General features: G+C 39.5%; 1 protein-coding gene and 1 long non-coding RNA gene across 2 annotated transcripts in view; one reads left to right on the forward strand and one right to left on the reverse strand.

Moving 5' to 3' along the window:
* The window catches only part of shmt2 (serine hydroxymethyltransferase 2 (mitochondrial)), a 28,821-nt gene extending 1,872 nt beyond the window's left edge, over positions 1-26,949 (forward strand). The window contains exons 2-12 of the mRNA XM_031301754.2: positions 9,354-9,545; positions 11,939-12,018; positions 14,243-14,443; positions 14,647-14,728; positions 17,051-17,173; positions 18,978-19,117; positions 19,304-19,466; positions 19,871-19,970; positions 22,941-23,096; positions 24,900-25,007; positions 25,290-26,949. Coding sequence (XP_031157614.1) covers positions 9,354-9,545; positions 11,939-12,018; positions 14,243-14,443; positions 14,647-14,728; positions 17,051-17,173; positions 18,978-19,117; positions 19,304-19,466; positions 19,871-19,970; positions 22,941-23,096; positions 24,900-25,007; positions 25,290-25,417 — 1,473 coding nt within the window. The 3' untranslated portion in view covers positions 25,418-26,949. The remainder of the gene's footprint in view (positions 1-9,353; positions 9,546-11,938; positions 12,019-14,242; positions 14,444-14,646; positions 14,729-17,050; positions 17,174-18,977; positions 19,118-19,303; positions 19,467-19,870; positions 19,971-22,940; positions 23,097-24,899; positions 25,008-25,289) is intronic.
* LOC116051379 lies at positions 1,611-16,599 on the reverse strand. The gene is made up of 3 exons (XR_004105338.1): positions 16,521-16,599; positions 13,164-13,170; positions 1,611-1,625 (listed from the first exon to the last, which is right to left on the reverse strand). It is a non-coding gene; the product is annotated as an uncharacterized LOC116051379 (long non-coding RNA).
* Positions 26,950-27,379: the final 430 nt, after the last annotated feature.

A 27,379-nucleotide genomic window follows, 5' to 3' on the forward strand; every position in this document is an offset into this window, starting at 1 on the left:
CTCGCGATAATTACGCGATATTTTGTTTGCGTTGCATCCCGCCCGACATGTACCCAAAGAGTATAGAAGCAACAAGAGGAGAAACTCAATAGAACGTTGTGTTACATTCAGTCCAAGATGGCGGAGCTGCAGTTCCATTTCCAGAGGAGTTTCTCCTCTTGTTACGTCTATACTCTTTGATGAACCTCTCGAAAAACACACATCACTTGGTAGTGTTGTATTTCCCCTGACTCATTTCCTGGTTCTCCTTCTCCATAAACAACATGAAATCAAGGAGAGGGTTAACTTTTCCTGCTACAGATTTTCTACCGTGGTCAGAAAGAACAGAGGAGACACTTAAGTTTCTCTCACTAACACTCTACGGTCACTACTCGCTCCGAAGAAAATCGGCGTCACTCTCTCACCTTTTCTTCGCTCTACCACACACACCCACACACACCCACATGCTCGACGCACACACCGTGGAGCCTCCGCAGAACCATAAAACGAAGCGAAAGAAAAGAAAGGAGCTAAAGAGAGAGCGAAGAGTGGAGCAAAAAGAACACAAAAGTAAGAAAATGAGTGTTGCTCTGGGAGACGACGAAATAACAGAGATTGAAAAGAAACTTTAGAGGCCAAAAGTATTAGCTACAAAAGAGAGCGACATGCACTCGCTTGTGGGTGCTCCTGGGCGTGCCTAGCCTACCCCTGGTTGCTTGGCAACAGTAAACAGAAATTCTCCGGTGCTACCTTAAACCACGTCTTAAAAGTTACTTCAGAGGTATTGTTAAGTCACAAGAACGATGTTTTTGGATTTAAAAGTATTTATTTCTCGATAAAAGTAACACAATATATGAGATTAAATGCCAAACATATCAGATATATACATAAATACAATGTCCTGAAGCGTTGTCCGCCATCTTGAATTATTTTCTTCGACGTGAGCTGCCCTCACGCTGCCTTCACTCTGATTGGCAGTCGCTCGTGGCCAAACGGCCACTCCCATTGAAAATGAATGGTAGCTGTCTCTTGTAGCTAATGTGACTGTAGGGTAATGCCTCCTCCTCGGTAGCTTGGAAATACTTTGGCTTTAAGCCAACAGATGTGCATTGCATTGTTTTTTATACTGTAGTCGTGTATATACAACCAGTACAACATGTCCTGTTCTATAGACATGCTCTTTATTTATTTATTTTATACTGTCCAAGCAGTAACACATGTCCTGTTCTGTAGACACATGTTGGACCAGTCCAATATGACTGTCAGTTGAAATAAACCTTGCGTTGTAAGAAAACTTTTATTTGTTATAAATCTATTTTGATGCGTTTTCCCATAACTTTGGTAATTTTACATATGTTTAAAAATATCGAAATTAATATCGATATCGCAATATTCATTATCGATATCGCAATATCACATTTTTTTCAATATCGTGCACCCCTAATAACCCAGTACAATTCAACAGCACCACAAACAGCAGCTAGCTAAATGACCATCAAGTTAAAAGAACACCTCTCTAAACCAGATCCAACTAAATCTGAACATTATAATCTTCATGTATTTATTGCAGGGTTGTAAATATTTCCTTTTACTTTAATGTGTTAATGTGCAGTGTTAATCATTTTATAATTTATTATTATTATCTTCTTCCTGTTATTAATAGTTACCCAGTGATCTAGCCTATAAATCTAGACGCACCCTAGCGGCAGCAAATGTAATTTGCAGCCAGGGTCAGTCTAGCAACTCTCCGTTGGCTTGCGAGCTGGAAAAACCAAATTCTGGTCAGGCCAATCACATTGTGTATAGAGTCGGTGGGCGGGCTTAACATTAGGACAGCAGAGTTGCGACGGTCCTGAATTCCCTGCTACTTGAAAACAAAGAAGATCGCTGCTGCTGCTGGCGAACAGCGGTCTTTCGAATCGGCTTTAGCCGCGACTCTGGAAGACTTGGAGTTAAGCACTGAAGTCATTCTTAAAAAAGGAAGATGTGTTCGGAGTTTTGCTGACCGGATACGGCAAAAGTTTAATCTATCAACTAGCGTTGCTCTGGTTGGCTATGAGTGCAGAGGGAATTTGAAAGACAACTGTTTATCCCGCCCCTCGGATTGAGCCCTGCCAATGGTGAGTTCCCAGACCCAACATCTTGATGTGGGTCTGGCTTGTCAGGCTACAAGTGATCTAATTTAAGAGATAAAGTTTTGTAATGTGACAGCTTTTTTATTCAAACAAGTTGTTTGATTAGTTGAGACATTGGTGCGACAGAGGTGTTTGGGAAAAAAAAAAAAAAAAAAAAGTTGGTTGAGGGCTATTAATATCCTAATTTTGAACTTTATGAAATGACCCATTTTGAGATGGTGTGAATTTCATGTAGTTTCTCAGAAACAACTAGGCTATGGCAACTTTGTGCCAAAATCTTGTGGCATGTATTCAGACCTAGTTTTATAAGTCACTGCCGGTGTGTTTTGAAGTTACCCATTAAACTGACTGATTCACATGCTTGCATGCTTTTTCTGTTGGTGGTAATTAGTTAAGTGTGTATCTTCATTGAGTTTCCAAAGGACTCACAAGACTTTAATTTCTTTTCGGTTTGGGCATGCAGTGTCCTCACATGATCTGTGTATGTGAGAGAGAGACTTCAGTCCTTGTGCAGTTATTTCTTGTTGCTGTTTGTTAGTCTTCTGCTACTGCATGATAATGTTTTACTGGTATGACCTAAATGTAGGCCTGCTACAGGTAGGTAAGTCAACTTGCCTGTGATGTAACCAAGAAACTCGATCAATTTACAATGTTGGGTTGATTTGGAAAGTTTTTTTATCCATGAAATTTCCCTCAGACAATTTACCTAGTACAGTGTGACTCTTTGGTTATGTTGCATACAGTCACAATTCAGAGTTACTTACAAAATATGACAAATGTGTAATTAACAGTGATTGCATACATGCAGTGATGCCTCTGCTCCAGTCATTACATGATGTCAAATTCCATACTAAAGTATTCATATGTTTCCGTGCTGTGTACTGAAAGATTAGAGATTTGTTTTGCAGGGCTTTTTGTTGTTGTTGATGAGAAGTCCTGCAGCCCTTTGGTCCATAACTCCTTCTTATCATGCTTTTGTGGATGTTTTTTTTTTTTTTTTTAACCTTTTTTTAAATTGGCTCAGAAATAGTTTGCAGTGACACCCTAAACACAGCCTGTCTGGCTTCATCACCTCCCACACAAAAAACACTACAATTCCAATTTAATGCTTTTATATTCATCAGATTTTGACAAAGACTAACACTGTCCCAGCTTAATTATTCTTTAGCTCTTTGAATTTAGATTTATTCTTTTAACAGGAGCACATATGTTTCTGCCCGGTTTCATGGCTTCATCAATATTTTTTTTCATCAGCAATGTTTATAAGTTGCTTGGAGCTACTCTTATTCCATTAAAGATGACTGCCACTTCCCTAAAAAAAATAAAGTGTTACTCATGTAAAACAAAATGGAAAAAAAAATGTAATGTCCGCAACACTGCTTTAAGCTCCCATATTTAATAAAAGGCAACGTTTCAACCCTGCTGGGTCTTCTTCAGGCAAATGGTGGACACATTTGATAAAGGGATATATGTAGGCCTTACAATCAGCTGACCCACCATGTGACTTCAATTAGTTTGATTAGGTCAAGAAAGCTTAATACCCCCACTCATGACTCAATTAAGAGAACACTTTCATACAGGTTTTTAACAGACTTATACATCTCAAAAGAGGGCTGTTAAAATTCAATATCCCCAAAGGAGTACGTAACATTGCTATCCACAAAAAAGAAAGAAAACGAAAAGAAAAGGAAAAACAATCAGTGGGAGGAACAGTTTCATATATACAAGCATTACAGAAACATTTCAGAAACATTACCCCAAACCTTCATAAAACCTGCTGCAATATAGTGAGAATACAGAAACAGGCAATTTCTTACAATTTTTTTTTTTGTAAGAATGGTTTTATATCAAATTCTTCATTAAGACCATGGGGAGACATTGTACTTAAATAATGAATCCAGAAAGTTTCCCGTTGGAGAAGCTTTTTGTCATGATCTCCCCCTCTAGGTGGTTTGTTGACCTGCTCCACCCCGATGTATCTAATCATCAGGCTGCAGACTTGACAAAAAGATTCCTCAATAGAGATTATAAACAAGACTGGGTTGATTCGGCCAAAAAACGCTTTGATCAGACAACACAAGAGGAGTGTCTTCGATCAAAAAAGCGCACAAAAGATACAAATAAGTCCCTTTTATGTTGCGTAAAATATTCTCCACTTGTGTCAGAATTCAGACACATTATTGATTCGGACCCTAAACTAATGAGAGTTTTTCCAGAAAAACCCAAGCTTGTTTTTAAGCGTGCCCCAAATTTAAGAGACCGCCTAGTTAAAAATGACACACATCCGCAACCCATTACGTCCTTTCTTAGTATGCCAGATGGTAACTATAAATGTGGCAGTTGCGCCCAGTGCTCGTATACGCATAAATGCAAAAGTTTTAATCATCTACACACTGGCAAGACAACATCCATTTGCGGTGTCATTACATGCAGCACCACATATGTTATTTATCTAATTCGCTGCCCATGTGGCTTAGCATATGTAGGCAAAACAACGAGAGCGCTACGAACCAGAATCACTGAGCACAGAAGTACCATTAGGACAGGGGATGATGATGGTGTAGTCCATAATGTCAGCGCCTTTAGATACATCGGGGTGGAGCGGGTCAACAAACCAACTAGAGGGGGAGATCATGACAAAAAGCTTCTCCAACGGGAAACTTTCTGGATTCATTATTTAAGTACAATGTCTCCCCATGGTCTTAATGAAGAATTTGATATAAAACCATTCTTATAAAAAAAAGAATTGTAAGAAATTGCCTGTTTCTGTATTCTCACTATATTGCAGCAGGTTTTATGAAGGTTTGGGGTAATGTTTCTGAAATGTTTCTGTAATGCTTGTATATATGGAACTGTTCCTCCCACTGATTGTTTTTCCTTTTCTTTTCGTTTTCTTTCTTTTTTGTGGATAGCAATGTTACGTACTCCTTTGGGGCTATTGAATTTTAACAGCCCTCTTTTGAGATGTATAAGTCTGTTAAAAACCTGTATGAAAGTGTTCTCTTAATTGAGTCATGAGTGGGGCTATTAAGCTTTCTAGACCTAATCAAACTAATTGAAGTCACATGGTGGGTCAGCTGATTGTAAGGCCTACATATATCCCTTTATCAAATGTGTCCACCATTTGCCTGAAGAAGACCCAGCAGGGTTAAAACGTTGCCTTTTTATTAAATATGGAGCTTAAAGCAGTGTTGCGGACATGCTCAATGGTGTTTTTTGCCCCCAACTGCTCCTTCCAGGCAGCGCTGCGACCGCTGCCTCCAAGGCACCTAACCCTAACCTTAACCCTAACCATAACCATAACCAGTGCCTAATCCTAGTGCCTTCCAGGCAGCGCTGCCTGGAAGGAGCCGTTGGGGGTAAAAAAACACAGATAAACTGCAGACATTACGTTTTTTTCACTTTTAGTATTTCTCATTTTCCTGCACCTGCCAGAAGGTGGGATGTGCACACAATTACTTTTTTAAAAAACTCATGTAAAACACACATCAAACGAATAAACATCGGTCAGTGTCTCGGGGATACCTCACACTAGTGCAAGTACCTCATGCGTGTTTTAAGCCTTTTTGCTTTTGTTTGCTTTCATCTTTTATGAATACAAAAACCACACAAGTCTTCTGCATCCAAATAAAACATAGGTATGTGTGTACAGTGGTTTAGTTAAGTTAGTTAGAGTTAAAGTTTTTCAAAGGATAACTGCATTAAATAAACCATCATAGGATAGGATAGGCAAAAATAAACCTTGGCTTCAGCCTATTCATTTTTCGGCTATGGTGGCAAATTGTGGGAAATAATTGTTTCTTTCATGTATGTTAACCGAAATAAAATAATTAATCTTTTCTTCGTAAATCAAATATTTAACTATGGGAAAAGGTCACATTTGGCCATGGGAAATTATACCAGGCATTTTGCACTAGTTTATGACATGACATTTTATAGACAAAATTATAAATTAACTAATAAAATAATCGGCAGATTAATTGATAATGATAATCGGTAGTTGCTACACCTGCCAGACAGCCCTTTCCATTTTCTTTAGATTTACTGTAAATTGAAAACCAACATTAACTGATTTACTCTCCTGTTACTGGTGATACGAAAATAAAGTACGTTTTATGACTGATTTAGCCATATTTGGGTGGCCTGAACAAGATTTTACAATGCAGGAAAACCCAGTTAAGTATTTCTCTTTTTGATTTCGCGAACTGTGGCCTTGACAGGACTGGACGATGAGAGGGTTGTTGGCACAGGTGCACCGCGGCGATGCCAACAGTATAATCCACAGCATGTATCTAGACTCTGAGGCACCAGGAAGCCCAGTGTAGAACTCTTTCACTATCATCACTATCACCACAAGAAGTCTTGTGGAAAGATTACAGCATAAGTGAATCGTTTCACCGCCTACACCTCCTGAAGATTGGCTTTGTTGGCGGCATCGCTTAAGCCTCTGATTGTCACCCTGAAAACCCCTTTGACCCAAATAGAGTGGAGTTGCCCTGGACTCAGCCTCCGTCCCTTCACGCCTCTTCACCCCATCCAAATTTTTCAGTCTAGTGTTATCTCGACTGACTCACAGGGCAATTTGTAACGGACAGCCCTGCTATTAGTTAGTGACAGGGAAAGAGGCAACTATGTGTCAGACTGACGGATGCTGCTGCCCTGTTGACACTTCTTCTTTTTTCTTCACAGTTTCTCCTCTCTTGTCCCGTTTGTTTTGCTTCTGTTACCTGGCTGATTGTTGTTTGGTATAGCCACTGATGGACAGCAGTCATCTGTAAAATTGACTCGCCTCAGGAGCTGCTTCAGGAAATGGGCAAAAATATCACAGAACTTTGATTAATGAAATGATTTTCTTCCTCCCTTTTTCTTCCTGCCATTGGTCTTTGGGCACAGATGTTTGACAGGAACGGTTTAACTGCCAACAGTTACCTTATCATTGTCATGCAGTGCATCTGTGACTCTGCCATTATCTCAGTCAATCAATTTTTATTTGTGTAATGTAATCCCTCTCATGCTTGGCGCCCAGGTTGATGTGGCCTATCCCGCCCCTTTTCTTACAGCACAGTTTTCATCAAGTTCACCTTCAAACGACACCATCATCTGTCGCCTAAAAATAGTCCCACTGTGACACATTTGGTGCTTGTATCTTGGCTCTCACTTTTCTTGGATCAGTTTATCTTGTGTTTATTAATTAATCTCCCGTAATGATCAAGGCTGGGAAATGAGGCAGGAAAGCACAGAGGCAGACCACAGGGACTGACCTGTGCGGTTTGTTTAAGGCCAGTGCTGGCCTGTTTGGACGCAATGGAAGTGATATAGATGACAAGGTGAACTAATAAAAACGCCCTATGAGTGCTACTTGGGGGAGCGTGCTTAGCAGCGCTAGGTGACAAGACAGGTACAGGACGAGGGTGGGAAAAGCAAAGCAGCGGTGAGGGGGGAGGGAGAGGCACTCCTGTCTTTTTGGCAGTCGTCAGTAGCGCTATAACCATGGCTTGTGTTGGGTTTTTCTGCCACTGCTTTCCTTGGCCTTGGTGTGTCCCAGCAAAAGCGCAGACAGCGAAGGACAGTTCCCGTCAAGATTTAATGACCCATGTGATTTTTCAGCGAGAAACTTGTCCTCAGAGGCAGCCCGACCCGTCTCCCCAGGCTCTAAGCTCTTCCAGAGCTCTTTTTTCACCACCAACACTGCCATCGGTGACAAAAGGCCAAAGTAGAGACAGTTGGAAATCAGCCATTAATGTGCCAGTTGGCTCCCCTGGTGTGTCACCACTGCCCCCTCTGCCACCCTGGGGAGCAGATGAAGAGGTGGAGTAGAGTGGGGCCTAACAGCGATGGAGTAGATAAACTATCTGCAAGCTGTTCCTCAGGATGAAGTGCTCTTATTAACATGTTTTATTTTACAAAGGATGTTTAATTATGAAACTATTTCTGCCCAACATTAACGTTCTTGAATTTTTATCCTAAAATGTGTGAAAAGCTACAGAGTTCGGTTCTTTGCTAGATTTACAGTGCAATAAAGACTACACAAGATGAAGTACCCAAACATTTTTTTACACCACATGGAAAAGGCATAAAAAGGACTTAACGAGTCCTGAGCATTGTGTTAATTACTTTTTAATGGTGCTATTAAAGGGGGTTGTCCCTCATAGCCCAGCACACCTGTACAGATTATAACTATAGGTTGGCAGTGGTGGATTGATCTCAACACAGAGTCATCATCATATTGTTGATTAAATGATGGGAGAGAGTCAATTTGTTCCGAATGCAATCAACCTGTCAGGGATTTTTATCTTCTATTTTCTGAGGGTTCTCCCACAAAGTGCCCTCCCTGTTGATTGGGGATTATAAAGGGAAGGCATAGTGCATAGAAGTACCAAGATTTAAGCCAGTGTAGGATTCATGTTTAACTTAAAAAAAGAGACTGAGACAGTGAGAATTGTATGGACTCTGCACACTCGCATGATCACGCATTGCAGCAGCAGCAGTAGAACTCGCCATCCCCCAGTCAAGATTAGATAAGCAGGAAGTGCTGAATATGTTCTCTATATGCCTCCTTCGGTACACTGAGGCTGTAAAAGTCAGTCCCTCAGTTTGTAGAAGTGCTGATAGAGGCATAATTGAACAACCATGCCGATTATTGATATCGTGTAAATACACCAGCTTCTAATTATTCTGGGCTACAAATTAGAGTGCATGAGGAACAGAGGAGGGGACTTGAAATTTTTTTTGTATAGGACAAAATATGTAAAGTGATCACATATATTCTGTAGAAAATAATGCTCCATGTAACATGTCTCTTCATTACATTCTGGTCCCTCTTTACGAGTGAAGCCCCACATAGTTTAATCTTCATAGATAATATAACTCCAAAATGCATGTATTAATGTTTTTCCTCTTCTACACACCCACATTTAATATTTTTTCGCTTGCTAAAATCAAATCAAAAATCTTGCAGCTGCAACACATACTGTAGTCCTATTCTTTTACTGTACTTTTATCAAAGCTATGGCAAATTGCAGTGCAGTAGTAAGATTTTTGTTAAATATCTGTAGGATGAAAAATAAAATCTGCCTAAACCATGGCAACTAATGTCAGTTCTCACGAGATCCATTCTAGTACAATGATCCAGTATTAGAAAATGTGTTTAGGATAACTATATCTGTACAAAACTAAAAGATAATTTTTTCCTCTCCCTCATCATACCCTCCAACACTGCAACTTTTCGTCTGCTCATAGCCACTGTGCCAGCGAGCCTCAGTTCGTCTCAGTGTACGTGGCCAGCAGTCCCACGCTGCCAACCATACAGTGGATGAAGATCGTCCGTGGACGGGCCAGGAAAGCCTGGCTCAGGACGACCCTGAGATGTGGGATCTGCTGCTGAAGGAGAAGGACAGGCAGTGCCGCGGCTTGGAGCTCATTGCATCGGAGGTAAAATGTCTTTCATGGATGATTTTTTATTTTGGTTTTTGACTGTTTAAGTATACTAAATCTTATTCTACTTAATTGAACAGTTTACAGAGAGATGGGAAGAATGGGCTGCAAAGGAAGGGGGTTGACATAAAAAGTTCTCAAACCTAATTATAAACCTATGTAGGATGTCAGGATAACTTTGTGTGCAGCTTATTGAATATATAAATATAAACTGTCTTCCTCAAGACATTTTCTGTTTTTAGTTGCTTGCTAGGCCAGTGAAACTGTGACCTTCTGGCTCAAACATACAAATAATAAAACAGATATCATGAACTCTGACAAGCTTTTTTTTTTTTCATATCAAGCTATTCAAACTTGGCTAAACATGAAAATGTCCACAGGATACAGTACTTGCTTTAAGCAAGAATAGCAGTTGTTACAGAAAAATTTGGGTTACCCTTGTTTTCATTCCAAGGCTGAATGGTGTGAAATGGAAACTTTTACTATTCAAAAGAGCCGAAGAGGATTTATCTTGTATTGTTCTTTCTCCTCTTTTTCGCCACAGTAGTTGTTCAGTAGAGTATATCGGCCCCCTCTCCACACAAAGCCTGACCGCTCTAGTGTGAGATAAAGCTGATATCTTCATTCCGCCTCCTCCCTCTCACTCTGCAAGCCACATCACCGCACAGGCATTCCTTGAATAAAAGACATACATTTTAACACACACACACACACACACACACACACACACACACACACACACACACACACTACAAGACACTGAAGCAAATGCATCTGCTTTTGTAATATATGCACAGTTGTCGTAATGAAAGAGGGATGCAGGAGAGCGCTTTCGCTGGAGCTGTTATCTCCCTTGATCTCCTCTTGGCTTCTAGGTGAAGCATTAGCATAAACACACACACACACACACACACACACACACACACACACACACACACACACACACACACCCCCCTCAACTAGGGAGAGAGTGTGGAGACTAACTGTACTTTTTGTTTTTGTGTATGTTTTTGTGTTTATTACTGCCCAATGTGATACTATACAGTGTATACAATAGAGTGTTGTGTCAGGCCATACCAAAAGCAGTAGAGTATTCAGGGATGCATTTGTGCAGTATATGTAACAGGTAATCACTCCTAGTTTATGTTTATAGTTAAGTATCATGTACAATGTTTCAATGGGATTTACAAGGCCTCAAGCAAATACGGATGTCCCAATACCATTCTTTGTGCGCTCAATCTCAATTTCAGTCTCGTTTATTTAACATGGTACTCTATTTTTTCTAATCCTATTTTAATGTATTGTTTTCACATGCTATATCTACATACAGCAGGCTTACTGTAGAATGATCTTTTATGCTTTCCCTTAATATTTTTTATAATGTGCCATACTGTAAATGTTTGTATAATATCTCTGGGGAGAGGAGAGCAGTGGCGTGGGGATCTGTTGTGGCAGGAAGGTTTTCAGAGAGGATGCAGCATGAACAAAATACTTAGGTTCCCACCAGCAACACTTTACTCCTCAAAAAAGAAATGGAGAAAATCTCAGGAGAAGAAGTTCAAGGAGAGTTATTATGTAAAAGATGTAGGTGGGAAATGACAATTATAAGACTAACAGGAACATACGATTATTTTCATCATTGATCAATCTAAAGATTATTTTCTTGATTAAATAATTTGGTCCTTAAAATGTAAAAAAAAAAATCTGTGAAAAATACTACAATTTCCTATAGTCAAGCTTGTTTCTTTAGCCAACAGCCCAAAACCCAAAGATATTTAGATATATTATCACAAAGGGAAACTGAAAATCCTTACATTTGAGAAGCTAACAAAGTAATGTTTGTTATTTTTGCTTAAATTATGACATAACGAAATAATTAAGCAAATTATTAATGAAAATTGGTCCAGCTCTAATGTAGAAAATCCAGTCCAATAAAATAAATGAAAAGAATAAGCCTGTCAATGAATGAGTCCAATATCAGTTACTGGTATTGTATATTTAACAGAAATATTTAACATGTCTGTTTTAACTTCCAGCACACAGACAAGATATAAAGTAAAACTTTTGGGGGATAATTATACTCCTTTTACAGCAAACCATACTCACTAAAATGTGTTTTTCTTGGAAAATGCATTGCAAAATGATTAAAAAGGCCACACCAATGTATCTCAGCATGTGCAGAAAAGTTTATTACATTATCTTGTATCCCCCAGCAGCGAGGCGATAAGCATTGTGAAGTGCAGAGGTTCAATACTGTAATGATTGCCTTTAGCTGGAGGGGGATTTCTCACTTTCACTTAACAGACTTTAATTTGCCGTCCTTGTCCCTTCTGTCCACTCGCGCCATTGATCTAAATGTGTGTGTTTGCTCGTGTGTGTTCTCACCACAGAATTTCTGCAGTCGAGCAGCTCTGGAAGCTCAGGGCTCCTGTCTGAACAACAAATACTCTGAAGGCTACCCAGGGAGAAGGTGAGTCGGTTTATTCAGCCACACCCCAACTTATTAATACTGTTGATATTCTCTGCTTTTAGGATATTTGTTACAGACATGCACACATAAACACACACCTATAGAGTGTGTTCTCTAGCTTGCCCTGTAATAGTACATGCCAACCACACAGCAAATAATCCACAGCTTTTGCTTAGCCAAAGACGATTCCTGAGGGAATACATTGGAAGAATTCAGTGCCCAGGCTGATAGTTGCATGTTTTCTATTTCCAGTTTTCCTATTTTCTATTATTTCCCTTAGATACTACACATTTATCAGCAGCAAACAGAGAGCTGACCTGTTTTGAAATGCTTCTCATTTGATACCTTTTTGATTCCTGGAATACAAGCTTACCATAAATCTCCCTCCCACTGAATGTGTTTTTAATTTAAAACATTTTTAACCCCACATCCTACTCATCTGCTGTTTGCACTTTAATGTAATGAAACAAAAGGATGATCTCATTGAGTGAGTGTTTGTTTAGTACAGTAGCCATCTGTTGCTCCTTCATGTGTAATTCCACTGAAAAGGTTTGATGAGCATTTTTACCTGATATGTCCTAGATCTGCTGTGGTAGTTTTGGGTTAACATTGGTCTACATTGCTCTATATGTTTGTGACCAACGGCGCCATTTGTGGTAAATGTATGATTGGTAACAGCAGTGGCGGGCTGTGTATTTTACCCCTGGGCCTTCATTACTATCCTACAGCGATTAAACCACCTTTGAATAACCTCACTATGACACTAGGAAATTATCGTGTGGAATAAAGTGATTTAACACAAGGCTCAACACCTAGAGAGTTTCAATACACTATTGCAGAGTCATGAATACACGGTGACTGAAGCCATCACTTTTACACAGTATGGCAGGGTGCTGCATCACATATAATCCAAATTAACGTAATTACCAAAGAAACAACAACCGGTCACATTTACTCATACGACGACCACAAAGCGATCAAAATACAAATAACACAATTTGGAATAGACAGACCTACCCACAAATTCCAGCCAAGCCGCTGGGGCTCAACAACACACATGCCACCACACACACAAGGGCACAGCAGCCACTGACACTGCTCAAACCTTCAACACCAGCAGCAAACAATCTAAAGCAAGCAGTAACTTTACATCTGTCAAAGAATAAAAGGGGAAACTCGAAATTTGATTGGCTAAAGAATATGACAATCAATATATATATATAGATAGATAGATAGATAGATAGATATATAGATATCTATATATAGATAAAGCTATATATAGATATATAGATAAAGATATATAGATATATATCGAGAGAGAGAGAGAGAGAGAGAGAGAGAGAGAGAGAGAGAGATAGATAGATCTATATATCTATATATATAGATATATAGATATCTATATATAGATAAAGATATATATAGATATATAGATAAAGATATATAGATATATATAGAGAGAGAGAGGGAGAGATGCATGCATGCTCACTCACTCACTCTCTACCGGTCATAAGTTTGCGGTCACTTAGAAATTTTCCACTCCATTATAGACAGAATACCAGTTGAGATCAGTTGCATTGTTTTTTTTTTTAACCAGGGCAGCAGTTTTCAGATTACATTATGTGCTTACATAATTTCAAAAGGGTTCTCCAATGTTTTCTCAGTTAGCCTTTTAAAATGATATCAGATTAGTTAACAGAATGTGCCTTTGGAACATTGGATGAATGGTTGTTGATAATGGGCAATGTAGATATTGCATTAAAGATCAGCCACTTCTTTCTGCAACAGTCGAGAACCCTTTTAAGGGCTCACTTGTAGTGATGAACCTACAGAGACCGTTTCCAATGTAATGGTGCTAAAAACCCACTGTACTCTTATCTGCTCAGCACCACACATCAGATAAACCAAAACCAAAAACTGAGCTAAAAGAAAGTGAATATTGGACTTAAATTCGCCAGTTGGCCAGAATCACGACTCCAAATGAATGATAACGTTGCTCTGTATCTGCTGGATGTGTAAATAAACAACTCCATGTCAACTTAAAAGGTAATATGTCAATGTTGTGTTCATGACTTGTTTTTGCTGCCCCCAAGTAGCCAAAATAACCCAGTTATTTCAGGTTTAAACTGAATAATATTAAAGCTTAATCCAGCAGGTTATTTGCAGGAGTGATGCATCTGTTGCTAAATGGGCTATGGATGTCTTTTTCTTTCATCCACGCTCTCAGATACTATGGTGGAGCAGAAGTGGTCGACCAAATTGAGCTGCTGTGTCAGAAACGAGCCTTGGAGGCCTTTGACCTGGACCCAGCTCTGTGGGGTGTCAACGTCCAGCCATACTCTGGCTCACCCGCTAACTTTGCTGTCTACACCGCCGTGCTCAACCCCCATGACCGCATTATGGGCCTGGACCTGCCCGACGGAGGACAGTGAGTAGTCACTGCTTTTTTTCCTAACTTGACCTGAACCGTGTCACTTATTTTTTTCTTTCTTACCCTCACTCTTCTCTGAGCTGCCCCAGTTTCTTTCTTTGTCTACACTAGTGTGTTATTTGCACCTGAAAAATCAAGTTGTTAATGTAACCAAATGATTTTTCTTCCTGCTGTTTACATGTTCCTCTTTTTCACCCCAGTCTGACCCATGGCTACATGTCCGATGTGAAGAGGATCTCAGCAACCTCAATCTATTTTGAGTCCATGCCTTACAAGCTAAATGTAAGTAGAGACGCCTTCTACTTATATCAACTAACAGTTTGTCAACAACAACAGTTGTGGACTGTCTTATACCAGTGAATAACGTCCATTACTTTGGTAATGATGAGGAAGAGTATCACCACAAACTATCTTTTTAATAAACTGTATGTAGACTTACAAAGTTCTCAATGCTTCGGTTAACGTTAAAGGACCCTCATTATGCTACTGTTGAAGTGTGGTGATATTTTGAGCCTTTTTAGTGGTATAAATAGCGATTTGTTTTTACTTTCCCTGTGCCCCTGAATACTAGCGTTGTAAACTAATCTAGCTTGTTTCAAGCTACAAACATTCGATTAGCATGAAAACATGTCCCAGAGAGCAATCGAGTGGGTACACATCTGTTATTAAACCCTAGGTTCGTTTTACGCCGGAATTGTCCTTTTAATACAGAACAAACATATAGATGCATGTTAATTAATTATATAACATTTGGTGCAACTTATCTTTGTATAGAGTGCTAGTCATGACTTTGTGATTGGTTTTGTACTTTTCCCATTTTTCATGAAACGCTGAGTTCTTCCATGCAATATAACTCGTCAACAATGTCCAGCCAGTGTCTCAGAGTATGGGGGTCCTCTTTGCACCATTTTTGTGTGATTGTGATCGTGAGAACTTTAATGACATATCAGTCTTGGTGTTGTAGGTTTTCCTGTGTCAGGTTACCTGAATATAGCACAACACATTTCTTCATTTGCTTGACATTTCCAAAATGGTATGAGCCACATTATTCGTGCAATTTTTTTAAACTACTTCTGTTGGAAACATTGACTTAAATAACAAGAAATTACAAGCACAAATATCTAATTTTATGCCAGATATTTTAGGCTTGGCTTCTCTTAAAAAGAAAAAAAAGAAGAAAAAAAATGTAATAAGATATTTATCAAATAAATAGAGAAGAAGGGGAACATTTAGGGAAAAGCTATGATCCCTTTTCAGGAAAATCCTGTTTGCTTATGTGCCCCCACAGGAATGACACAAGGCATGATGGGTAGGGAATCAGTATCTAACTCAAGAAAGTTCAGCCCAACAATTGCTTGCTGGCATGTGCTTGGCGACAGAGGGGCATAAAAGCAGGTGTTTTGGTTGATATATGGCCTCTTCACTCACAATGCAACCATACAGTCCTATTAGTTTAGTATAATATGTAAAACATTGAATTGCTTTTTTTTTTCTACCAGCATTTAAGTTCTGTACAACCAGGGTCCCTCAGATGCGGGTGCATCGTATATTAGTGTATAGCATTTTATTCCTGGGGTCATAGTTGTGTGCTGGTGTTGGTAGCGGCTGATGGATGGCCATGAGAGTCTGCATGTCCAGACCTGCTGATGTATGGGTAGGCAGGACCCCTCTGCGAGAGAGATAATGGGAAATCGACAGGCTGGCCAGCACCACTGGCTCTGTCTTCACAATCAGCAGCTTGATGGAGTGAGGGGGCATCCATAGATGTGCTCTGGAGATGGGAGATTATCAGGTTGTCTAAATAAAGCTTTCCCTCCTCCTTTTCTCTATTCTTTTTCTTGTCTGTGTCTCCCTTATTCTCCATCCTTTCTGTCTCTCACTTTGTTTTTCTGCTCCATCCTGCTCTCTTTCTCTCTCCTTTATTGTCTCTCTTCTCTGATGCTTGGGGAAAGAGTACAGGGGTGAAACTGGAGGTTAAGGCACAAGACACGCTGGTTATGACTGTTGCAGTCTGACTCCATTTCATGTGACTCAGATGTACATCCTCTGAACAATGGATTGTCTAACATACAACACCAGTCAAAAGTTTGGACATGTTTTCTCATTCACTTGAATGGGAAAGCATGTCTAAACTTTTGACTGGTACTGTACATCCATCTCGAAATTGCTTATGTCAATGAAAAGAGCCGATAAAGTCTCCAAACCAACCTCTGATCTGTTCCGCCTCATCACACCAGTTGAGTAGATCCCTGAAAGGTTGAATTAGGATAAGTAGGGGTGCATTACTGCAATTGCTCCATCTTCTTCGTTGACATGATTTTAGGTGAAATGTCTCTCTTCGATAAATTCCTTCCCCTTTTTAAGGTAGCCAAAGCACTTCAAATGAGCTTCAAGTGGAAGAAATCTCTCTTCCATGTTTATGTTTGCTCTTGATCCTCAAGATATCTGACTACTTTTTTTTCATCCTCTCATGTAACTTTTTTTTTTTTTTCCTCCTGACCCTCACTCTCCCTCTAATATTCTCATATTCATCCTCCACTCCTTTCCTTCCTCTCTGCCTCTTTTCTCTCTCCTCAATCTGTCTCCCTCTTCATTTCTCTGCAGACTGCAACAGGACTCATAGACTATGACCAGATGGAGATGACGGCCAAGCTGTTCCGGCCCAAGCTCATCATCGCTGGCACCAGTGCCTATGCCCGCCTCATTGACTACGCCCGAATCAAGAAGGTGCATGGAGAACTCACTGTATTAAAAAATGTGTGTGTGTGTGTGTGTGTGTGTGTGTGTGTGTGTGTGTGTGTGTGTGTGTCCGTCCAGCTTTGTCCTCTTACTTAAAACTTTGTCAACCTTTTCCCCTGGACTGTCACACACACCTGCTCCTCTTACTGATCCAGAAGCACTCCCAACCATATCTTCACTAATTTCTGTCCCACTGTCTGCTCTACATACCGAGCATTCACTTTCAGACTTAACATATCCACATGCAAATCAATGTTTAGAGTCTTTCACTCACTCTGCCTACTCATCCGAACTGAACATGAATACTCACATTGACTCGCGCGTACACAGCAGCAACTTTTAACTGCACACTTCACTGCTCTCTTTGGCAGTGCACAAGGGGCCCCTTTATCCGTTTTGTTATACCCACCCGCTGATTCACTTCATTCACTCCATGACTGCTTCCCTTTGTTGCACAGCCCCACTTTAGCTAGTACCATCAGATGGAGTGCCCCCACCATTACAGAGCTGTGTTTTTATTAAGCACCATAACTACTTTGCCACTAGGCCTGAAGTGGGGCCATATTTCCCCCTGGAATGTTTCTGTGGAACTGTTCACTGTTTTATGGCAGAATCAGCCAAGCTCCTCTCCAGATTTTCAGTGTTGTGTTACCTAGATTGGAGCAAGCTTCTTTTTTTTAAATCTGAAATTTGTTTCACTATCGGCGTTCATCAGCAACCGCACATCACCCTCTTGTGTTCTTCCCCCCCTCCAGTAACCCTGCCTTCTTTCCTGCCTTTTAATCTAATAAACATGTGCTGATCCAGTTTAGATATGAGAGGAAGGGAGATTGTCATGATAATGAATATTAATTGGAGCGCTAAAAAGATTGTTTACTGCTCTGATCATTCGCCAGCAAGTAATTTGCATGTTAGCAAGCTATTTATTGTTTGTGCCTTTTTCAATAAATGCTGGCAAGAGACAGCAAGGATTTATTGAATTATGTTGTAATATTTCAGGCCTCTGAAGACTGCCAAAGAATGTAATAATACCACCTCCGATTTGAAATATCTGCCTTCTGAGAAGATAGGTACTGCTTACAGATGTAGAGTTAGTCAAATCTTAACTGTGGGGGAAAATGTAAATGTATTGGTGCCAAAAGATTGTATCTCCTATTTTTTATCTCACATTTCAACATATACAGAGCACAGTCAAATAAAATGCACAGCACAGTTGGGTCACTGATTAAAACAAATTGAGACAAGTTTAACTGTAGTTTAGTTTTATAGTAACTATAGTGGTTTCTGGTAGCACTCTATATACTGTATCTAGAATAATATATGCAAATACAGTCTAGTTCATAAACATTTAGACCGTTCCTATTTTGGATATAGTGACTGAGGTTGGAGTGTGGACTTTCAGCTTAGTTGGGGGTTTGAGTGTGTTCACATCTGTACTGTGTGTACAGTGTAGGACTCTAGTCCCACACACTGAAGATGTTTATATGGCCAAACACGGAAATGTTTTTAACTAGCTAAGTCAGTCTTACTTAGCTGACTTCAATCCAACTGAGCATTTGTTTCACTTGCTGAAGATCAGACTAAAGTAGGAAACAAGCAAGGAGTGAAGTGTCATAGAGGTTGTAGACTTATTGAATGCAATGGTTTCAGACAGCAATGACATGTTTTGGGGTCTTGTACCTAAAAAGTTAGAAATTGAAACATAATTTAATATCAAATGTACTGCCCCATTATATAACTTTCAATCCTAATGTTGTGTTTGTTCCCTCTTTTCCACCCTTATCACCCTCAGCTGTGTACCGACATTAAGGCCTACATGCTAGCGGACATGGCCCATATCAGTGGCCTGGTGGCTGCCAAAGCCATCCCCTCTCCCTTTGAACATGCTGACCTGGTCACGTCTACCACACACAAATCCCTCCGAGGAGCCAGGTAAGAACAGGAGAAATTTGACTGAGCATCATGGAAATTCCGAGTTATTTTTGTTAATAGCAGTTATAGTATTTTGTTCCACGGGTGTGAGAAATCGAATCATACCAAGGATGAAACCTTGTTGGGTTTTAGAGAAAAATAAGATTGTAAAAAGGCTTTGTCAGTCAATTAGTCTATTTTGTCCAGGGCTGGCCTCATCTTCTATCGTAAGGGTGTTCGCTCAGTGGACAAGAAGGGGAAGGAGATCATGTATGAACTGGAGGACAAGGTGAACTTCTCTGTGTTCCCCTCCCTGCAGGGCGGACCTCATAACCATGCCATCGCTGGTGTGGCTGTGGCACTCAGACAGGTCAGCACAACACACAACCGCCCAATTTCAATGCAAAAGTAACTTTATTTGTATTGACGTAACATTGTATTACCTTGGTCTGCTATTTCCTAATAAGAAGTTGATAACTGGTGAATAACATTTTACAGTGAAACACAATCTTAACACTGAGATGCCTTAGTTGGTGAAACTTGACTCAGAAACTTGTTCCCTATGCTAATCTTAATGCTGTGCTAGACAGCTATTGAAATCTATTAATCTCTATTAAAGAGAATGGAAAGGTGGTGTCTCTTACTTGTACCAACATATCTTTTGTCTTCTCGATATCTCATGAATAATTTTTTGACCTCCAACTGAAAAAAGCAAACTGTGTGTGTGTGTGTGTGTGTGTGCATGTGTGTGTGCGTGCGTGCGTGCGTGTCCAGGCTCACTCTCCCATGTTCAAGGAGTATATCGACCAGGTACTAAGAAATGCCAAGTCTATGGCTACAGCTCTTCTCAACAAAGGCTACACCCTGGTATCAGGTAATCTAACTTGTGTTTAAAGTTAAGATGAAATGAAAAATGCCTTTTTTAATGCTTTTAGATCATATCAAAATTATGATTTTAATCATGATAATTTCTACCAATAATATCATGACAGCCACCTGTCAATCAATCTTGAGATTGACCGCTCAAATAGATCAATTTGGAGTGGGCTTCACAGTTTTTTAATTCAATTTACTGTTTTTCAGGGACGGTTGGCTAGTTAGCTAGCTAGTTTGCTAATTCCACCATGCTTTAATGCTACATTGGTTACAGTAAATGAGCCAGCCAGCCAACTGGTGGCCAACTACAAAATGTGTCACAGTACAGAAGCTAAACGCTCCAGCTTCTGTTTCACTGGGACTTTAAGCATTCTTTTTTGTAATTTCACAGGGAGACACTGCCTCAGCAAAAAGAAGAAAAAAACATAGAAAAACACACAACACAGTCAATAAAGAGAAATGTCCTGTCACAAAATGCAAATTACGTGGCAGAAAAAAACCAGAAAGGCATTTAAATTCATGATGTGCAAATAGGCTAATGTCAGTGTAGCTGCACTGTCAGTCAAGGAAATACCACCAGATGAAAGTGGTCACTTTGTGGTTGTGAGCGAATGCTTGAATCTTGTCCTGCATTTAATTTGCTGGCCTCAGCTTTATTTTGATGTATAGCCTTCAATTGATACCCTAAAAAATACAGTCTTGTCCTGTGCTTACACTGCATTGTGTGCATGCTCTCTTTTTTTAATCCTTTTTCTAGATGTTTGAGTAAAAAAACAAAACAGGAAAAGGGTATTGTATACTGTAAAGGGCTGTCCACACCAAGAACGATAACTATAAATAGTTTTAAAAATTGTTCTAACTCAACTGGGTGGTGAAGTCCAAACCACAACTATAACAACGACAGTGGTGAAGAATATTGTTGGAATCGCTTTCAGAGCAATTTGATGAACGATAGAAACACTGACAGTCAATCAAAATCCATCTGAATTTACAACATGACACGGCAGAGAGACACTGCGCAGAGGATTAGTGGCGTGACGTGACTTTTCCACTCGGTGGGGCTACGATCCTAGATTTGTGTATTTTCAAACATTAGTACTTTGAAAGTATTTCTCATGTCACAGAAACCACTGAGAGTGAATCTTGTGTTTTGGATGTTATTAACATACGGTCAGTGTTTTTGTTCCGGTGCTCTGCCCAAATCTGACGCCTGCCAGCCCGCTCTCATCCCCGGCTCTATGGAGCTCTGTGCGCCACTGTTTCCTGGAGAAGGCAGTGGTGTCGGCGCCCCGGGGACCGCCTGTCAGACTTTTTTGGTTCATAAAATGTACCAGAATTAACAAATATGCAGGATATTCCTACAGACATTCCTGTAATTGTGCGTTGCAACAACTGCTGCATGTATTTTTGTCAGCTGGAGCGTGCAGTGCGTGCTTGACGCCACTGTTTGCAGAACGTCATCAGCAGTGTGGATGCTCACATCGTTGTAGTTATATTGTTATCGTTCTTGGTGTGGACGGCCCTTTGCAGTCAATAGGAAACTTGTAAAAAGGAGTGAGTACTTAGTAAGTAAGTTGCTTATATTTGCTAAAGGAAAATGTATAGAGTTATAATATGCACTCAGTTTCCAGTTTATTAGGTACATCTTGCAAAAACTAACGTAGTCTAATACAACAGGCCTGTAATAAACCCTACCTTCATGAAGGTTAAAATGTTTGTTTTAGAGAGGGGTTGATTTAAAGGGGCGCTATGCAGTTTTGACCATTTCTTCGCTGCTTTCTCGCTTTTTGCTCGTAGGTTTCTCTATAGAGCTCCCCCTACAGCTTCGGAATAGATATTTGGCAGCTCCTATGTTTACTTGTGTCTGACTCCTCGCTCGGTCAGTCTGCCGTTTCCTCTTTCTCTGTTCCTCCGACAATGGTTTCCTAGCTTTCTGCTTCTTTTTTGCCTGCTCAGCCATGACGATAGTGTGAAAAACTCCATCGCTACCTTGTTAGCTGGTTCCTGAATGGGTGTAACTTTGGGCCGGCGAGTCGCCGGCCCAAAGTTACAAGGGTGATTTTTCAGCTCACAGGCGCTAGGGGGTAACGAGACGACCACTATTCAACTCGAAAAAAGTCATATAACCATTCAATTGACTCCGAAGCTGTTCAGTTAAGGTAAATTAAGATAACAAAACTGCATAGTTCCCCTTTAACTGTGTGATCATTTTGGAGGATGTAGTTTGTGTTTGATGTAGCCTACTCTATTGACATAAAAGGGTGGATAAAATAATAGAAACACCTCTCTGTAAAATGCAACACAGTTCAACAGCACCGTAAACTGCAGCCTCAGAAATGTTGTTGGACTGCTTTACTTTTAGCTAGGTGAACCTAATAAACTGAAAACTGAGTTTATATCTGGTGCTTATACTAAGCATACATTATACAACTACAAATGAGCATAGTTTTAACTGTAAAAACATATCCTGTTAGTTAATTATCTGCTTTAGTTGCCTAGCGTAATTTGCACTTAAACATGATGGCAGTCAATTTTATTATCAGGATAAGTGATAATATTGTTTCCTATATAGATTTAATGGCATTGTACATCTGTCACCTTCAGAGAGAGATTATTGAGCAAAAAGAGCAGGCACCTTCAGATCATGGTCTCAGAAAGAAGTACAACTTGTATACATATACTGTATGTACATATAACATAAATGCAGTGCTCAGATGAACATAAAGCAGATATGCAGACAAACGCAAGAGAAAGGTGAAGATGTGAAGCATTGGGAGGCCCTGACAACGCACTACACAACAGTAATTTGGCTTCATCATTAACCGCGTTCAGTTTCATATCCTACAGCTAACAAATTACCTCATCCATGTTAAGCTAAAGTTGAGGTGGTCTGATCAAAGGCTTAAAAGTGAAGCCTCCGATTTTACTCCTCTTCAAAGGTTTTTGCTAAGAATGCTTCGTATTTCAGGCGGGACTGACAACCACCTGGTCCTGGTTGACTTGCGGCCTAAGGGCATTGACGGGGCTCGGGCCGAGAGGGTGCTGGAGCTCGTGTCAATCACTGCCAATAAGAACACCTGCCCTGGGGACAAGAGCGCCCTGACTCCTGGTGGCCTCAGGCTAGGTAAGGAACAGCTTCACATTACACTACATTTAGTTTGACACAGGTCTTGTCATACTTATTAAGGATATTATCAGAAAATGGTGCAGATTTTTATATTCAAAAACTTTAAAACCTTAAAACACCTTTTAACTTTGTCAAGCTAATCAGTCTTGATATGTTTCAGCTGTTCAGCATTTTGTGTTCCATATTTAGCTTAGTTTTTTTTGGTCAAATTTACTTTGCACTTAACATCCTCCTCACTCACTTTTTCAAGAATGTGCATATGGAAATTAGTCAGCCACCAATTAAGCCACAAGCACTGAGCAGATCATGATTAATTAAGTATGTTTGGGTTTTTAATCATCTGCCAGGAAGTTCAAGAGCTCCACATCTACACTGCCACATTTTTAGCATTGTCTTAAGGCGAGAAACTTCACCTACAGCACAATGCACTGCACTAATTGCCTTCTCAATTGTTTATTTGAATGCAATTTGGACTGCACCGTAGCGACCAGCCATAGACTGTATAAAAAAAAAATAAAAAAAATTCAACATGGCGTCTCCACTTCCTCCCACTGTACAAAAGTAGAGATGCACTGAATCTAGGATTCGGCCGAATATTGGGCTTTTTGACGGGATTTGGTTTCTGCCGAACCTTAGAATTTTTTTCCACCGGACCCTACGCTTGCACTACGTGCGCTACGCTGGTCTACATAATGACACCGCCGTTGATTACGGGAAAGTGTTTACGGGAAAGTGTTTACGTAGGTGGACCGTTCAATGCAGTAGGCTGTGAGAAAGTGAAAATGGATGTACATGTTCAATTTGCAATGCCGATTTGTCTCGTGGTGGCAAGGAGCCTAAACAATACACAACATCGCCGCTGTTAAAACATTTGCGTATGAAATATCCGAAAGAATACGAGTTGTGCATGAAGGAATCTACAGACAGCAGCCAAAATGCTGCAACTTCAGGTACGGCAAAGGAAGGACAGTCACAGCTAAAAACTTGTGTTAACCATTTGTTTACTTCATTACTGTGTTTACTGTGTTAATGGACTAAGGATGGGAGTAGGATTCGGTATTCGGTTTCAGATTCGGCAGAATCTTAACCAGTGGATTCGATATTCGGCCGAACCCCAAAAATCTGGATTGGGTGCATCCTTATACAAAAGTGAAGCAAAAAAACTATATTTTAATTTTTGGAGCCAGAGTCTGCACTGTAGTGATCGGGCGGTTGAGGTATTGAAGTCCCGCCCACACACCTGCCCCACAAATATCGAGACAATCATAGTTGTCATTCACGACGTTTCACCCCATTTTTATAGCATCAAATAAGTAAGAAAAACCAAACTATCAGGAACAAAATTAACATTTGAACAAACATCAGCATGATCAGAACTACCTAAAATGACAGAACCAATCTTTGTAAAGAAATTATTTGAGGTGTATTAAGAGTTTGGCCATGTCCCATCTGCTAACATGGAGGGGGTAGGATTTATGACCTATAGTACTGCAGCCAGCCACCAGGGGGCGATCAAGATGTTTTGGCTTTACTTATACAGTCAATGCGTCATTAGCCATCAGCATCAATGTTGGTTTGACAAATCTGGAGTCTGTGTAGATTCATTACTGACATTTCAAGAAGCTCCAGGGCTCTGCCCCCCCCCCCCCCAAGACCATACAGTTCCTTAATAAAATAAAACACAGGAAAATACATTAGTCAGTTTAAAAGCAATGGAAAAGCTGTAAAAGCAAAAGGAAGTGATTACCAGTCAAAACTTTGTATTTCAAGCTGCAGATTTTGTGTTCTTTTCCATCCCAGGTGCTCCAGCCTTGACATCCAGACAGTTCAAAGAAGCTGACTTTGTGCAAGTTGTCGAGTTCATGGATGAGGGCTTCAAGATTGCCTTGGACGTCAAGAAAAAGACAGGTTAGCTTACTGTGAGAGGCGAGACGGATTACAACGTAGCCTCGTAATTGGCAAAAATATGTGCCTCCTTTTTTTCGCTATTTGATTTATAAAACTATGTTGTTATTAGAAATGCAAAAAAAGTACAATATATTGTTGTTGTTTTTTTGTTATATTAAATTGTTGGATACTGAACCATAAGTGGAAACAAAAAGCCCAGTGGTGATTAAACAAAGGAATCAAATGGCAATAGCAATAAGAGAAAGCTAAGCCTTTTCCTTTTTTTCTTCTTCTCTCCTTAAGGAAAACTCCAGGACTTCAAAAACTTCCTTCTTCAGGACCCAGAGACCATGGCTCGCATGGCCAACCTGCGCCACCGCGTTGAAGCTTTTGCCAGGCCCTTTCCCATGCCAGGCTTCCACGACCATTAAACCAAGTAATATAGAGTTTGTGGGGCCATAACAGCCAGGTGGCAGAAAGCTGGCTGGGCAAAACTGTACAAGGAGAGGGAAAAATCTCATGATAGTGAAATGTGGTTAGTGCCTGTGAATCAGGATGACTCCCTTTTTTCCAATCACATATGGGAAACCACTTTTTTTTTTTAATACTACTTTGTCGTAATCCATCAATCCGTTCTTGTAAAAACTTGAGGTAAAGAAACAATAAAATTTGACAGATTTTGTAGAGCCAAATAACATATTTTCTATTGTATGTGTACAAATCTTTCTCAGTTGTCATTGTGCCATTTCTTAGTGTGTGTGGGAGGGAAATCAAATCAAATGACAAATGGCTCTCTGTATCAGACTCTGTGACTTGATTTGTGTATAATTTGTTTTTATAATGAGATACACTGAGAGGTCTTAGTGCTGTAAAGAGTCTTAACTAATGTCTAATTTAGATTATTATATTCACATAGAGATGTGTGCATGATAGCTTTCTTTTCTGTTGAAATAGGATGAAATAAGGTACACAAGGAGGCTTCATGAAGTGAAGGGTTGTTCTGTCATACAATGTTGTGTTGGACTTTTAATATCTGTGGGGAAAGTTTTGTTGAAGATCAGAAATTAACCCAAAATGTTGTCAAAATATAATTTATGAAAGTTAGCCCTTTAATTTATTGATTTGTGCAACTTTAAAAGTCAGATTATACAGGAAATGGACTAACCGCTTTTAATTATACTATAGTCAAAGTCAGAAAGCAACACTACAACCTGTGTTCAAAATGTTTACACTGTGAGATGTTTTTTAAACAAAAATCAAATATAAGCTTCAGAAAGTAGAATTTAATGGGAATTTGCATTAGATTGCATTGCAAAAAAGATTTCCACCTCTATCCGAGGATGTTATTTTCTTTTAACGCCGTTTCTCTTTTTTTCTTCCAGCATATCATTAATGTCAGATTTGAATTGCTATATATTTTGTTATGACAGATAAATAACCAAATGAAAAAATAACAAATGTCATTCTGGATTTTTTTTTTATACTTTAAGTGTGTTTACAAAGAGTATATACTTTTCTATGTTTTATTTTAAAAAGAATTAACTATGTAACAGCTATCATTTAACATATATCTTAAGATTTCCAATACCAGCTGATTTGTTGTACTAGAAAGACTATAGTGCAGTCTGCCTGACTTCAGTGTCATTTATTTCACCATGGTGTTCAATGATAGAAACTGAAGGAGCTTGATTTGAAAAAAAAAAAAAAAAAACTGATTCTTTTTTTGTCTTATCTGGCTTACAGATTGGAACTGTCATTATCACTGCATCAGTGAGGAAGCAAGATTTCCGTTTGTGAAATGATCATACAGCACAGAGGAAAGGGTGTTAGAAATAGTGTGGTTACTTTCTTGCTTTGCACAAAACAGCTGTCAAAGTGAACAGAATCAAATGAATTATAAACCTCACAAGTTTTTGACAACCGATAGACTAGACTTTGCCAAAATTAACCAATAAGTATTTTACAACTATGTTCATAAATGTACTGTTTGTCTGTTATCTCTGATATGTTGCCAGCCTTTGTATCAACACACATTTTTTTGAACATTACATTGAATTAGTATTGACTGTCCTAATAAAATTCAATAATGCAAACATAGTTTTTGTTGTGTCATTGATTTGTATATATATTTTCATTAACTTTATTGTATAAATTAATGCATACAACTTGTGACAAAAACATTAAGAACAGCATAAAATTATAAAACGTCATGTCTTCACTCTCAATAAGGCGATACATTCTTATATTGCATGATATGAGATAAATGTATTACAGTAACATCACAGAAAAGGAATAATAAAAAAAATGGTAGTAAAATGAAACCGAACTGAAAGGTAAGCAATATAACAGTTTTCTAAAAATCTTGTAGCATATCAACTGCAGTATATGAACAC

The sequence above is a fragment of the Sander lucioperca genome, chromosome 6 (genome assembly GCF_008315115.2).
Source record: "Sander lucioperca isolate FBNREF2018 chromosome 6, SLUC_FBN_1.2, whole genome shotgun sequence".
Classification (NCBI taxonomy): Eukaryota; Metazoa; Chordata; class Actinopteri; order Perciformes; family Percidae; genus Sander; species Sander lucioperca.